This window comes from Suncus etruscus, chromosome 6 (genome assembly GCF_024139225.1).
Source record: "Suncus etruscus isolate mSunEtr1 chromosome 6, mSunEtr1.pri.cur, whole genome shotgun sequence".
NCBI classification, from domain to species: Eukaryota; Metazoa; Chordata; class Mammalia; order Eulipotyphla; family Soricidae; genus Suncus; species Suncus etruscus.
Genome location: NC_064853.1, coordinates 5,564,810 through 5,580,290, shown reverse-complemented (window position 1 = coordinate 5,580,290; position 15,481 = coordinate 5,564,810). Strand labels below are relative to the sequence as shown.

Genomic DNA, 15,481 nt, shown 5'->3' with positions numbered 1-15,481 from the left:
CAGAAGTTGTCCTGGTAGGCTCAGGGGATCCTATCGGATGCAGGGGATCAAACCTGGGTCAGCTGTGTGTAAGGCAAGTCCCCTCCCTCCTGTGCTATCACGCTGCCTCTGTGAAATAATCTATTTTCAGGGCCAGAGAGATAGCATGGAGGTAAGGCGTTTGCCTTTCATGCAGAAGGTTGGTGGTTCAAATCCCAGCATCCATATGGTTCCCTATGCCTGCCAGGGGCGATTTCTGAGCATAGAGCCAGGAGTAACCCCTGAGCCCTGCCAGGTGTGACCCAAAAACCAAAAAAAAAATCTATTTTCTTTTTGGGGAGTGAGAGGGGCACACCCAGCAGTGCTCAGGTATTATTCCTGGCTCTGCATTCAGAAATTACTCCTGGCAGGCTCAGAAGATCATATAAGGTATCAGGGATGGAACCCGGGTCAGCCACATGCAAGGCAAATGCCCGCTCTGCTGTGCTATAGCTCTGAGAAATCATTTTGTAAAGGAACAATCTAGCCCGAGTAACCAGTTCACTCTTTGCTAATCTTCTAATAGAAAAGGCAGATTTTTTTTTAGTTAAACATACACAAATTTATGCAAGAAAAGGCAAATTTTAAAGTTTAGCATGTACTTTGCTTCCCAGTGTTTACTGGCTTCAGCCTTTATTTACGCAAAGACTTGGTGGCAGAGGTACGAGGACCTCGGTGGAGACATCAAACTTCATGTGAGCTTACCTGAGCGCAGCTGAACAGGTTGGGCCACCCTCTTGCCATTGACATAAGTCTCAGATCGTTCACAGGGCTCTAGCGTTACAATCACTACCCAAAAATAAAAAGAAATTTATATTAGTGCCAAAGACCATTGGCAAAAAGCTGAAGAAAAGAGGGCGATCTATGTAGAGCCCAAGTAAATATAAAAGATTTCTAAACCCAAACAAGAGGCCTGGTCTACGTGACAGTTCATATCAGTCCCTTCTGAAAAAAAAAAAAAATGTGGATATCTAACGACAATAGAGATGGGATGAGGGCCAGGAGAACTGGTCCATGATGAGGAAGTTTGTCACAGAGAGCTGGGACAAGAACTGAATCCTGAGAAGAGGGGAAAGGATATGCAGGGTACTCCTTCAGGGAACAGTATTGTAAACCACAGGGTCTTAAAGGAAAAGAGAAAAGAGAAAAAAATGCCCCAGAGGCAGGCAGGGGAGAGGACAGGGAGGAGGGAGGGAGAAAAAACGGGGACACTAGTGCCGGGAAATATGCACTGGTGAAGAATAAGTATTGGACATTGAATGAAAGAAACTCAATCATGAGCAACTTTGCAACTGCATAAAAAATGCATGTCTACAAAGTGCAAAAAGAGAAGGAAATAGAAACTTAAACTCACAAGCTAGGATTTTGATTGAGAAAATACCTGTGCATCAAAATTCCCATAGAAATTCTAAAAGATGGCTGTTTGGGTTTTTCCTCCTTTGGAGAGAGAGAAGGAATTCTTCCTGTGGAAGAGCTGCTAGAGAGAGGCCCTTCACTCCCTCTCCCGCTAGCCATGGCCTCCTTTTCTGAGAATTAATTAACATTCAAGACAGCATGGACCAGCCTATGTCCCAGGCGACTCTTGGCAGGAATAAAAGCACAAGCCTTTATTTTTTTAGTCTCTTTCCATTGATTGCTATGGGAAGTGGCTCGGTCGTTCCCTGACTGAACTATGTAGAGCTGCAGCCGCAAACAGGGGCGGGTGCAAGAACGTAACGAGGCCGGATGGGGAATACCAAGTCGGGGCTTTTCCCGTCCTATGGGCCAGGAAGAGAAGAAGGTTGGGGGGGGGGGTGCTCACCATCCCCACTGCTGCTCCTCTGGCTCCGGAAGATACAATGCTCCTCTTTAATGTGGGCCCCACTCAGCACAATGTCCTGGCGCCTCTCCGCGTCTGCTTGGCCAACCCTGAACACAAGGCAGAGTGTTTCCCAGGGAAATTCAGAGACCAACAAAGGCTTCGGACAATGAGCTTCTTTATCCCAGAGAATATTCTTTGGGACAGACACAAAAGGTTGGGCCCCCTTTTTTGGTGGTTGTTGTTTTGTTTTGTTTTCTAGCGGCTTTCAACTGCAAATTTTATTTTCACATCCTATGGTCGCCCTGAGAGGGAATAAGGAAGCCAGGAGCGATGACAGAACCAATGTAACCCGTTCAGCATTATTTAGGGAGGGGAATAAAAAATTCACACACATACAAATGAACAACTCTTCCTAGTCAAGCAGAGGAGAGAAGGAATAAAATGCTGACGGAGGGGAAAACTATAAGCGAAGTGGTTTATTGGCTAAGGAAAAGAAATGGCTCGTGTGAAACTTTTTTTTAAACAAACCACTTTCCTTTTCTTCTGCAAGTCTCGAAGAGGAAAAACATTCATGGGGCCGAGAGAGACATACACGCACCTGGTGATCCCATCTTTGATGTAATAAAGCAGACATTCAGACATGAGTGGGTCCTCGTTGAGATTCACGAGATGTGGGGTCTGAAAAGGGTCACAGCAGGGAAGCAGTTGACAGCAGCATCGGAGCAATTGTAACAGTGATGGGGGGAAGCTTCTAGATTCCTCCAGTGGTGCCTACAAGGGCAGCACTCCCCCTCTCCAGTACCAGGCTATATGGATGTATTCCATTTAAAATGGATGGGGTGGGGGGGGAGATGAGGCCAGAGTGATAGCACGAGGAAAGGCATTTGCTTTGCACATGGCCAACCTAAGTTTGATCTTCGGCACCCCATATGGTCCCCCGAGCCTGCCAGTAGTGATTTCTGAGCACAGAATCAGGAATAACCCCTAAGCACCGCCGGATGTGGCCCCAAAACCAATAAATAAATGAATAAATAAGTAAAATGGAGGAGGACTGAGGAAAGAAGACCCAAATCTTAATAGGATCAAAGCATGAGAAACACACAAAAAGCTCCAACTTGTCATGTGCTTAAATGAGCTGATTTTTTGTTGGATTGTTTTGGGGACAACACCTGGCAATGCTCAGGGGTTACTCCTGGCTCTGTGCTCAGAAATTACTCTTGGAAGGCTTGGGGGAACCCTATGGGATGCCGAGGATTAAACCCAGGTTGGCTGCCTGCAAAGAAACACCTTCCTAGCTATGCTACTGCTCTGGCCCCAGGGTTGACTTTTCTGAGCTAGTTTTGGAAAGAACCCAAAGCCTCAGCTTTGCCTGCAGGAGTTCTGGACTTACTGGCTAGTACGGAACCAACGGTAACGTCCAGCATTGCTGCTGTGACCCCCAAATGAGTGGGGACTGGAGGGTAAGTACTAAAACTTCTTGCCCTTTCTACACCAACCTGAAGAGCTCACCATCAGACTATGGGCATGAGAAAGTTGGCATTCGGTGGCCAGCTTGCCTTTTGCACTAGACTCTATTGTCACTATGTACATAAGCACACAAAATAAGCATGGGTAATAGATTTCCAGGAGCTAATAACTAGGTAGCAGTTGCTACCTAGTTTAAAAGAAATCTTGATGACTAGCTGCAAGATTATCTACTGTTTAGCTATTATGATTGGGTAAGCAGGAAGATAAACTTACAGGATTTAATTGGGGGGTTTGAAATTTTTGTCTTATTTTTTATTGTTGTTTATGTTATTTTTTTTTTGGAGGGGACACATCCAAGTGGTATTCAGAGGCTATTCCTGGCTCTGAGTTCAGGGGTGACCCCTACCTGTACTTGGGGGAACCACTGAAGAACCCTGTTATTTCTCCAGCCCTAGCTGCTGTTTGGTTTTTGGGTCACACCTGGTGGTACTCAGGGGCATACCCTGGGGCTCAGCACTCAGCGGGACCAATACTGGGGTGCCTGGGATGAACCCAGAACAGCTGCACAGAAGGCAAACAACCTAACCCTTGTATTACCTTTCTGGCCCACCTCTACTTATGTCTCATGTTATACTTGAGAAAGAAAAGGCCAGAAAATGAGGACAGCTGCTGTTTTATTCAGGACAGTGGTTGCTCATGACCAATCCCAGAACCAAATTGCAACGCTTGTCTCCCACCCAATCTGGGACAGCGAAAGTGCTCCCGAGAGTCACATGACCCAGGGGTCCAGGTGGATATGAGAAATTTCCCAAGGCAAGAGCAGCCAAACCCGAGCACCATCTAGGGAACTAGGAGGAGAACAAAAGTGACAGTGGAGGGAATTCAACACCCAGGAACGGAACTGCAATTGCAGATCTGCGGCCAGCTGTGAGCTCTTGGTTCGTGTGATGGGCCTTGTACAAACAGATGCTGGAGTGGAAATCCCCATTGTGCCATCGTAGATCCAGCCACTTTCCTACCTTTTTAGGTGAGAAAACTCCCAGGGTCCCTCCATCCTCCCGAATGGCAACGCCCATCTCTGCCAGCAGGGCCTCTCTAAGGAAAAAAACAGGTGCCAAGGCCAAACCATGAGTGAAATCAGTGAAACAACAGCACACAAAGCAATAATTGCCTGCATCTAAAGATATACACATAATTTTTGGGATTTTGGTCACATAGAAGATGGCTGGGAACTACTCCCAGTTCTGTGCTCAGGAATTACTCCTAACAGTGCTCAAGGAACCATGTGGTACTGGGGATCAAATCAGGGTCTCCCTGGAGCCAGAGCAAAAGCACAGCAGGGAGGGCACTTGCTTTGCATGAAGCCAACCTGGGGTCCATCTTGGTGTTCCATAGGGTCCCCCAGCATCACCAGGAGTGTTTCCTGGGTGCAGCGCCAGGAGTAAGCCCTGAGCACTGGCAGGTGTGGTCCCCAAACAAATAAACAAAACTCCAGGGTCTCCTGCACACAAAGTATGTGTTGAGTATATCGAGTTTATTTCCCTGATCCTCACATTAATTTTGTTTGTTGAGGGTTTATTTTTTGAGTGTATGTTTTGGAGTCACACCTGGCAGTGCTCAGGGGCCACTTTTATGTTTAAAAGTCATTAATAATGGCGCTGGGAAGGTGGCGCTAGAGGTAAGGTGTCTGCTTGCAAGCGCTAGCCAAGGAACAGACCGCGGTTCAATCCCCCAGCGTCCCATATGGTCCCCCCAAGCCAGGGGCAATTTCTGAGCACATAGCCAGGAGTAACCCCTGAGCGTCAAACGGGTGTGGCCCAAAAACCAAAAAAAAAACAACAACAACAAAAAAAGTCATTAATAAGCCATGACAGAAGTTAGACACTGAGTGTGGTGTCCTGTCATAAATTCATGAGAATTTTCTTAGAAGCCTCCCCAGGAGTGCTCAGGGGCCATGTGGGATGGGGTAAGGCACATGTAGTGCTGGGCTCCAACCTCAGGCCTCTGCACGCCTCATGCTACACCCCTTTAGTTATCTTCTGGTCCTGGCTGTGTTTCTTCCCATGGTGCTGGGGATCAAACCCAGGGCCTCAGGCACTCAAGGAATTAAATCTCCCAAACTTCCACTGATGCATTTGGAGAATAGGTCGGCCCATACCTGGCAGTGGTAAGGACAGATTCCAGGCTCTATGCCCAGGGTTGTTGTGGCGGGGTTCTATGTAACATGCCAGGGCTTCACTCTGGGGTTAATGACACAGGCCAGCGGCTTGCCCTCCCTCCCTCTCTTTTGAGAGGAAAGGTTCTTTATGTGGACCTGCCTCACCTCTGTTCACTGTGGCAGTAACCCAGATACCACAAACAGGCGAGGCCAGCCCTGAGTGAAAGCCCCTCACCTCTCCATCCTGATGGCTTCTGTCTTCCGCAGCTTCTCCTCCCAGGTCTCATTCAACTCAGCGATGATCTTCTCCGACTCCTAAGGGGTTAAAGAGGAGGTTTAAAGAAGCAAAAAACTTTAAACTCACCCCGCTGGTGGGGAAGCAGCAGATAGTGAGATACTGCCTCTGAAGAGAGGAAGGTTCAAGGGTGACCCCCGTTTTCCTTTAATTAGAGGCCACACACCTAGCAGTGCTGGAAACCTAAGGCTGTAGCTGGCAGGACCTGACCAGGTGTAGGGAAGAGGGACGGACGGCTCAAGCCAGTGATGCTTGGAGCTGCCAGTGTCAGAACTTAGACACTGAGTGTGGCAGTGCTGGGAGCCACCAGGGTCACTCAGTGGTATTCGAGGACCCCTGGGGCTGCCTCTAGTAATTGATGGGGGATGTAGGATCGTAAGGCATCCCTGACTCCTTTTCCCTTTTTACTAAGAAAAATAAATATATTCAAAGAAATATAATTTTAATTTTGTTTCAACAGATGAAATGGGTCGGGGCCCCGATGGTTCCAAGGAGCCCAAGTGCTTATTCTGTAACGTGGGAGCAGCTGGCCAAACCCAACACCCTGACATGGGCCTCAAGCATTGCCAGGAGCCCCCACACTAAATTATAAAGGCTGAATCCACCACCCAATCAGCTCTCAACCAGATTCTCTGTAGGTCTAACGGCAATTTCAACTCATTGGGGTTTGTTTCCAAGACTATTAACAGACCCTCTTAAAATAAGGGCCCTGAATTCTGACTGCCTCCCCGAAATTTATCATTCCATTCCGAACACTGATAGGGTCCCACCAAATACGTCTGCCTGGCAGACTTGGCCATGGTAAACTGAAGTCAGCAGAGAAACAGCAGAAAGGGCTCAGAAGCCTCCCACAGAAGGTTGTGGAAGCCTCTGGAGATGTATGTATGTTGCCCTGCCCCGCCACCTCCAGTTTCTTCTTTCTGCAAGAAAGGCTCAGTCTTACATCCTAAAGGTACCTAGAAGGATCTGAAGAGTGAAGTCTGAACAACTTCCCCAAGTTTCCCATCCTCACTCTGCACCCCAGGGTCCCCCACCCCCAGCAAAGAAATATCCAGGGTCAATATGCTTTTGGATCTCCGTTTCCTCATCGAGGTCCACACATCACATAATATGGACCTTACAAGCTTTCCTTTTCTTAATAACCTGCTTTTTGTGGAGCCAGAGCAGTAGCATGGTTGGCAGGGCATTTGCCTTGCACACAGCAGACCCAGGTTCAACCCCTGGTATTCCACACGGTCCCCCCAAGCACTGTCAGGGGTGGTTCCTGAGTGCTGAGCAGTGCTGCCAAGTGCAGTCAACTGCTGCCCTATTACCCCCCCCCAAAGATTCTGCCTTTTGTAAGAGGGACAACCCGCCCCCAAGCCTAGAAGGGTAGAAAAGTATTTTCCTTTCTCGACCGCACAAGATCCTTCTGAATCCCACCCAAGATGAAATCCGGCAAGCTATGTGCAGTCTTTCGCTTCTGAAAGCCCAGATCTACTGAAACCATAATTTCCCGAAGCCTGCTGCAATGTTTACTGAATCCCAAAAATGCAGGAACTAAAAAGCCTGTTTCCTGCTTTCAAGGAGCTTTCAAGCGTACCAGGGCGAGAAAACGCCTGTGACTCACACACAATGACTACATGCCTTCATGTTCCATGCCAAGTCTTGTGCTGGGTAGCCAGGGAGAGAGATAACAGGAAGCAAGATTTCTGCCTTCCTCAGACCAACAGACTAGCAGAGAGGGTGGAATAACCTCCCTGAATCCACTGGGCAGGTCTTGTGCAGACAGGGGGAGAAATGAACAGTGATGGGAGCGAACGTGTGCTGGGGAAAGGGTGGCCAGGACAGCCAGGGGTGGGGGGAACTGGGTTCCAGAGAGCAGACAGGGGCAGCCTGAGGCATGGATATAAAAGGGTTTGGGGGAGGGGACAATACACTAGTATATGCAAAATGCAGAAATGAAAAGGGAAAGTCCTATGAGTCACCCACGACAGGACAGTCCAGTGATTTAAGTATAAAATGCTTCAACTCAGGCCAGATAACAGCGAGAAGGACTGAGAGTTGGTTCTGTATGCGGGAGGCCTGGGTCCAAGAGCCTGAAGTCTCGAAGTGCCCAAGAGACTCCGGGATAGAGCCCTGACCACTGACCACTGACCACTGAGATTAAAGTAGCAGCACCAGGTACTGCCACCCCCAAAAGAAACAAAACAGTCATATCAATCAACAAAACATCTGACTGTCTAAAGTCCTCCAAAGAAATGACTGGAAAAAAGATTGTGGGACCCCCCCAAGTCATGGCTAACAGAAAATAATTTGATTTTCTGAAACAAGACACTAAAGTATTGACAAGAAAAAAAAATTAGGGGTCGGAGAGATAGCATGGAGGTAGGGCATTTGCCTTGCATGCAGAAGGTCAGTGGTTCCAATCCCGACATACAGTACCCCGAGCCTGCCAGGAGCGATTTCTGAATGTAGAACCAGGAGTAACTCTTGAGTGCTGCCAGTGTGACCGCCCCCCCCCCCAAAAAAAAAAAAGAAAAAGAAAAGAAAAAACCACCCAAGAATTTTGCTTTATTTTCTTAATTCTAGATGGAATTATGATACTAAGTGAAGTTGGAAAGGAAAAGAAATCCTGAAGGAACTCAGTCCTCTGAGGAGGAGGGAGACAGACAGGCACAGAGCAGGGGGACAGACAGACCATCCTCAGAGGATACAGAAGCTGAGTGACTGAGAAGCAGAACAAGGAGCTGAAGGAGCAAAGGAGGTGGGAGGTCACAGCATTGATGACCCGGAGGTTGCTGTAGGTCCCTCAAGCACCATATCAGCTAGGTCAGCAATAAAAACAGGACAGTGTAATAAAAGCAGCTCAGAGATGACAGGGACAAGGAGACAGGTGTATTTGAAAGCCTAGAATATTGGCCCAGGGGCAGGAGTGGTGGCCAAGTGGTAAGGCATTTGCCTTGCATGTGCTAATTTAGGTTCAATCCCTGGCGTCCCATATGGTCCCCCAAGCCAGGAGCAATTTCTGAGCGCATAGCCAGGAGTAACCCCTGAGCGTCATTGATTGTGGCCCAAAAACCAAAAAAGTATATGACCCAAAGTGGCAAAAGCAAAGGAGCTCGGAAGGCAGATGAAGCTGAATAACATGAAGGAAATAAATGAATGTGGCTCTTTTGAGCCATAAAGGGTCCTGTCATCAGCCCTCTCTGCCTCGCGGCCTATAAGTAGAATAATCACACTCATTTGTGGGATATTAAAAAAAAAAGATAGTGTGGTAATAATCTCCAGAGACAATAGAGATGAGGGCTGGGAGGACCAGTCTGTGGGAGGAAGCTTGTCACAGAAAGCAAGGGAATGTAGTGAGGGCAGAGAAGTGGGTGCAGAGAAGAAGGAGAGTGAAATGCATGATGCTCCTTCATAAACAATACTGTAAACCACAATATGAGAGAGAGAGAGAGAGAGAGAGAGAGAGAGAGAGAGAGAGAGAGAGAGAGAGAGAGAGAGAGAGAGGTGGGAAAGAAAAGAAAGAACTAAAGCCAGAACGATAGCACAGCTGGGAGGGTATTTGCCTTGCACAAGGCCAGCCGGGTTCCATTTCCAGCATCCCATAGGATCCCCCTGAGCCTGCCAGGAGTGATTTCTGAGCACAGAGCCAGGAGGAACTCCTGAGTGTGGCCCCAAAAAATAAGCATAAAAGGGCAATTCAGAAAAAAGGGCAAGACATGGGGCCGGCGAGGTGGTGCTAGAGGTAAGGTGTCTGCCTTGCAAGCGCTAGCCAAGGAAGGACAGCGATTAGATCCCCCCGCGTCCCATATGGTCCCCCCAAGCCAGGGGCAATTTCTGAGCACTTATCCAGGAGTAACCCCTGAGCATCAAACGGATGTGGCCCAAAAAACAAACAAACAAACAAAAAAGGGCAAGACAGATGCCTTGACCTGGGCTCAGAGGGGAAACAGTGTTTCTCAACCTTTCTTTCCTTCCCAACCATGGCCCCAGGCCTCCTTGTTTCCTTCTTGCTTCCTCCCAGTTCTTCCCCTTCACTCCCTAGTCTCAGGCCGCATCCCTATGGGCAGAGCTTTCACCTCGAATATGTTGAGAAATGCTGACAGAGATAGTGACACAGCTGTAGGTGCTGGCTGTGGAAAACATACTGACCATGATTTTGAAAATTTGATTTCATTGTTTTTGGGAATTTGGGGGAGGCGTGGGGGAGTCTTGGGGCCATATCTGGTGGAGCTCAGGGCTTGCTCCTGACTCAGTGCTTAGGGTTCACTCCTGGAGATCAATACTGGGTCAGCCATGAGGAAGGTAGCACCCAACTGCTATACTATCTCTCTGGCTCTTCCAGGCATATTCTGATTTTCTGAGTTGATTCTCTGTAGGAAAATTTCAGGTGAGATCTGGGGCTTTATTAAAGGGGAAAAAATGAGCAGATCCAAAAGGGCAAGTGAATGTCTCAGGGTTACTCACCACTGCAGTCAACTTGGAAATGCACTAGTGGACTTAACCACCTGGATCTTATTTGGGGATTGGGGGGTTGGGTCACACCCAGCAGTGCTCAGGGGTTACTTCTGGCTCTGTGCTTAGAAATCGCTCCTGGCAGCCTCAGGAGAACATATGGGATGCCAGGGATCAAACCCAGGTCAGTTCCGGCTTGGCCATGTGCAGGGCAAATGCCTTACCCACTGTGCTATTTATTGCTTTGGCCCCTTCCACCTGGATCTTTCCATAAGAAAGATATGCCTGGAGAAAGCTGTGGAAAGTAGAGTGCCTTGGATTTTCATTACAAAGTCAAATTGCCATTTTTATGTTGTCTGGAAAGCTATTTTAATGAACTCTGAAGAGAGGTTAGGAAAAATTCTCTGAGCAAAACTTGGATACTGAAAAAGTGTGGGAAACTATTTGTTCCAGAACATTCTAGAGAAGCACCAGGGCGTGTAATGCCCCTAGTGCCAGATCTGAAAGCTTTCCACCTTCCAGCTGACTTGCTTCAATGGGAAGAATGAACAGGCTTTACAGAAAATAGTCTGTGAGCCACTCACCCAAGTGAAAAAGGACCACAGGTTACTTTACCCCATTCTGAGTAAAGGAGATGGCTTTAGAATTCCAGAACCACCTTCCTCAACACACAGGTTGTTCATGGGGGCCCCTCATCTCAAAATGGCAGCCTCATTGAGGACAAAATTGAAATGGCAATTTATGTTTTAGGAATGAGAAGTTAAGATAATATTTAAATGGCCTTCCCTTTTCTAGGTCCAAGGCCACGATTTTTGTCAAATGGCAGAGTGACATCAGATATTTTTTTAGATTTTTTTGGGGGGAGCAGGGGTACTCCAATTTGGTCCTGGTATGTGTGCTTGTGGTATACATGTGTGTTTGTGTGTTATCTGTCCAACTGTAGTTAATAAGCATGTTTACATGAAATCCAACTGAAACAATTATTGTGATTTCAAGTGGTAGAGAAATCCAGAGGAAATGTTTCCCAAGTTAGAGAGAGAGAGAGAGAGAGAGAGAGAGAGAGAGAGAGAGAGAGAGAGAGAGAGAGACAGAGACAGAGAGACAGAGAGACAGAGAAACAGAGACAGAGAGAAACAGAGACAGAGAGAAAAGAGAGATTAGTGAGGTGAAGGAAAGAAGTTGAGTGTAGGAGAAGAAAGACAGCTGTGAAATAACGGGGACAGAGGCCAAGGGGACTCAAGTGCATTGGTGGGGTTAACAAAAGACAGAAGTAAACACCCAAGCCTCAGAGTCAACAACAATGAAATCCTAAGACCCAAAATTCAACAGCCAAACTTAAGAACATGCCTGCTATATGGGCAGTCTGGGGCAAGGGGCAGGGGTATTGGACAGATCCTGGGAACACTGGTGAAGGGAAGCTGAGATGGTGGTGGTGGGATTGGTGTTGAAACATCTGTCTAAAACTCGATTATTAAGCACTTTGTAGATCACAGTGTTTTAAATTTATATATATATATATTTCAGCTATGATATCCAAGAGGTTAGATGCTTATGACACAGAACATTCCTTGAAGTCATCAGATAGACGAGGCTTTATTGTACTGAACATGCATGCTTTGTAAGCAGCTTTCCAGGGTGGGGCCCTGGGGCACCTGGCCCGGCCTCTGTCCTTGTGTGTGTAAGGAACACATGTAGGTATTTATAGTCTCGTCCTATGACATGCCATACTGCCTGATGCCAAGAGATCAATACTAGGACCAACACCAGCTGAGATTGAACCCTGCCCCAAAGAGGAATCCAGCTCAGGAGCCCAAGCGTTGCAACTTAGTTTGAACTATGGACACGGAGCAACTGGGCATCCCTCTCCTTTGCCAGAGAAGCCTGTGGAGGATAAATAAGGGGCCTGGGGGGGTCCTCTTATGTATGAAAGAAAACACATTAGTCTAAGAAGGGTAGCAGTGGTGACACCCCGTGTGAAAGCAATTCGAGAAGTCAGTGATTTTTAGAGAAGTCAGAGAAGGAGTCCCATGGAAGCCAACGGATTCCTGGCATTGCTGCTGTCACACTCTTGCAGGAAACTTGGGGTCCTGGGAACAGCGCCCCTTGCCATTCAAACTGGAGATTCCTCACTGGCATTGCCTGCCAACCACAGCCCCGCTTTGTGACTACTACAAGCTGGGGTCTGGCGGCAGCATCAAGAGGTGAACCCCCAAATGGACTCTCACTGTTTGAGGTGCATAGGCCCCAGCGAACTCCCACAGTTTATTAAAAATTCAAAACTGGTGGGTAAAGTCACCAAGTAACTGTTTTCTAAACACTTGGGGCAAAAGGGATTTCTCGTCTGTGCTGTCTTATGAAAGAATTACAGAACTGAAAGGTTCTGCTTGGCTTTTGGTGGGAAGTAAAAGGCTAAGTGAGGTGCCCTGAAGAACAGGGTGTAGGGCCTGTCATGAACCCTCATCTTGAAGGAGTCTGGTTAGAGCCGTGGCACTCCTAATATTCAACATTCTGGTGGCACAAAATTAGCCCAATTTTCTCTTTAGACTGAAACATACACTACAGAAAAGTGTAATTTATACACTAAAGCTTCAAGAAGCCAAGAGCTGGGATCAAAATCCACAAAGAAAATGACATTTTCTATTAGACAGTGAGTGGAGAGTCTCTCTTACCTGCCCAGAACCCTACACATAAGTGGTACCCGGCATCTGCCATGCTGAGCACATGGGCAAAACTTTCCATCAAGGGGATTTGGTCATTCTGTTAGCAAACATTTCACTTTTACAACAGAAGAAATTGGCAGCCTTTTGAAAAATCCATTTCTTTTTGTTCACTGAGGTATGACAGACAGGCAGAAGTGAAGAGAAAAGATGGACCCTGCTCCATTTCAGAACTTTCCCCCTCTCCACCTTGTTGTAAAGGAAGAAACAAGCCTATTTCTTTTCTTTTTCTTTTTCTTTTTTTTTTTTTTTTTGAAGGGGTTGTGGGAGTTGTAGGAAAGACCAAAGGGAAACCAAAGCCTATTTCTTGTTTCTTTCTTTTTCTTCTTTTTCCTTTTTGGTTTTTGGATCCCACCCAGCAGCGCTCAGGGGTTACTCCTGACTCTACACTCAGAAATCTCTCCTGGCAGGCTCGGGGGACCATCTGGGATGCAGGGATTTGAACCATCGTCCTTCTGCATGCAAAGCAAATGCTTTACCTCCGTGCTATCTCTCTGGCCCTATTTCTTGTTTCTTATATGTGAATAACCCCGCCCCGCAGGTAACCCTCAACTCATTAGGTAACCCTTTGTCAGTCCCATCTGAAAACCAAAACTGATGCTTCAAGGATCTTGAACTTAAGTTCAATTCCTGTTTAGTGGCAAAAGGGCTCAGCAAGCTTTTCCCGGCCACTAATCTGTCAAATGCTTTTAGGGGCCTTTTGTGGGGCTTGAGTTCAGCACCCAGTAGAGGACTGTTGGGGGTTGGCTGGCATGGCAGCAGCTTCCTGCATCCTTCAAGCCTCAGGATTTTCCTGACCTGGGCGCTCCTGAATGCAAAAGGCAGAAGCTGTGACCAAATAATCACCTTGGAGGTGATGAGACAGGATAAGACCGTGTGATGCCATCACAGTGAACTAATAAATGCTGACAGGGGACAACCGACCCCTCTCACTCCAGTCAAGGAGGGGTGGAAAAAGGGGAGTCAGAGGGCGAAAAAAAGAAGGACTAGTGGGGTGGGGAGCCACAAAGGCAGGGGCACTGGCAGGGAACACTGGGCCCAAGGGCTCTTGTGTGGCCCATCCACGCCAGAAATGGGGTTGAGGTGGGGATCCCATGAATTTCTATGAACGCCCAGGAGATTCCATAATCCATGAATTTGAATAAAGCTGGTAAAGCTGCCTGAACATTCAAGTTTTAGAGTGTCCAAATCCCTTTACTAACAAGTGCAGATCTATGAGAATTCCACCTTTCAACACCACCACAATGCCTCAAACAGACTCATTGCTTCTCAATTTCTGTTTTACGTTGTGGTTTTGGTTCTGGTTTTTGGGCCACACCTGGCGGCACTTTGGGATTACTCCTGGCTCTGCACTCAGAAATAGCTCCTGGCAGGTTCGGGGACCATATGGGATGCCAGGGATTGAACCCAGGTCAGTCCAGGTCAGCCACATGCAAGGCAAATACCCTACTGCTATGCTATCACTCCAGGCCCTCTTCCCAATTTCTTTTTTTTTTTTTTTTTTTTTTTGGTTTTTGGGCCACACCCGGCAGTGCTCAGGGGTTACTCCTGGCTGTCTGCTCAGAAATAGCTCCTGGCAGGCACGGGGGACCATATGGGACACCGGGACTCGAACCAACCACCTTTGGTCCTGGATCGGCTGCTTGCAAGGTAAACACCGCTGTGCTATCTCTCCGGGCCCCTCTTCCCAATTTCTTTTTTTTTTTTTTTTTTAATTTAATTTTTTTTATTTTTAATTATGAGAACAAGGATGCAAAGAAAGAGGACAAGGTAAAGTTACAGTGGAAGGACAATACATAACATAATTCTCAGAAGTCCCCTTGCTGATATCCCAACTTTGAAATTTCATCCAAAGAACATCTCTTCCCAATTTCTAACTGAACTGTTTCACTGACTCATAAACTCCCAGAGAGTTACCTGCTCGTCTCCCCACTTCTGTCTGCTCACACCCTACTCACTAAAATCCATTCTCAGATCACCTCAAAGCGTTAGAAAGGTTTTTGTTGTTGTTAGGGTTTGGGGCCAACTCCGACAATGCTCTGGGGTCCAGGAATCAGTCTTGGCAGTGCTTGGGGGACCAATCTGGGCTACCAGGATTGAACCTAGGTTGGTGTGTGCAAGGCAAGAAAGAGCCTTACCCAGGTTAGAAAGTTCTTTCTTCCACATGCTGAACCCAAATCTCAGTGACTCCTAGTCCTCCCTCAGCTAGGACTTAATAAAACCACACCAGGTCCTGTTCACAAACCCCCACCCCGGCCACCTCCACCCCATCAGTGTCATTTCATACCTTCAGACGCTCGATGGCCTCCTCTCCGCCCGGAGTGGACATGATCCTCTCCTGAATGCTGCTGACCGAGTTGAGGCCCACCTGACTACTGAGTGAGCAGGAAGATGGAGATGAAGTAAGGGAGCCAATGGATGCTGTGGAAAAATTGCCAGGACGTTGATTCTCAGATGCTAGCAAGTACCTATGCTTATTGTTCTGAAAATCTTTCAGATCTGAGAGACAGAGAAGAAAAAGCAGAAAAGAAAAAAAAGAGTAGAAAAGGAGTCGAAGTGGGGGAAGAAAAAAAGACAGGAAGGAA

At 47.4% G+C, this 15,481-nt stretch overlaps 2 protein-coding genes across 16 annotated transcripts in view; one reads left to right on the top strand and one right to left on the bottom strand.

Annotated features, from left to right (window-relative positions):
- CLSTN1 (calsyntenin 1) overlaps positions 1-15,481 on the top strand; it is an 833,174-nt gene that overhangs the window by 396,874 nt on the left and 420,819 nt on the right. The window lies entirely within an intron of this gene.
- Positions 1-15,481, bottom strand: part of KIF1B (kinesin family member 1B) — a 154,698-nt gene that overhangs the window by 71,459 nt on the left and 67,758 nt on the right. For 5 of the 8 annotated variants that reach the window (XM_049775264.1, XM_049775265.1, XM_049775259.1 and 2 more), the window contains 6 exons: positions 15,184-15,317; positions 5,680-5,759; positions 4,306-4,381; positions 2,418-2,497; positions 1,820-1,926; positions 724-807 (listed from right to left, as the gene is read on the bottom strand). In XM_049775264.1, coding sequence (XP_049631221.1) covers positions 724-807; positions 1,820-1,926; positions 2,418-2,497; positions 4,306-4,381; positions 5,680-5,759; positions 15,184-15,317 — 561 coding nt within the window. Of the gene's footprint in view, positions 1-723; positions 808-1,819; positions 1,927-2,417; positions 2,498-4,305; positions 4,382-5,679; positions 5,760-15,183; positions 15,396-15,481 lie in introns of all 8 variants that reach the window. The other 3 variants (XM_049775263.1, XM_049775257.1, XM_049775258.1) reach the window with 1 other exon arrangement.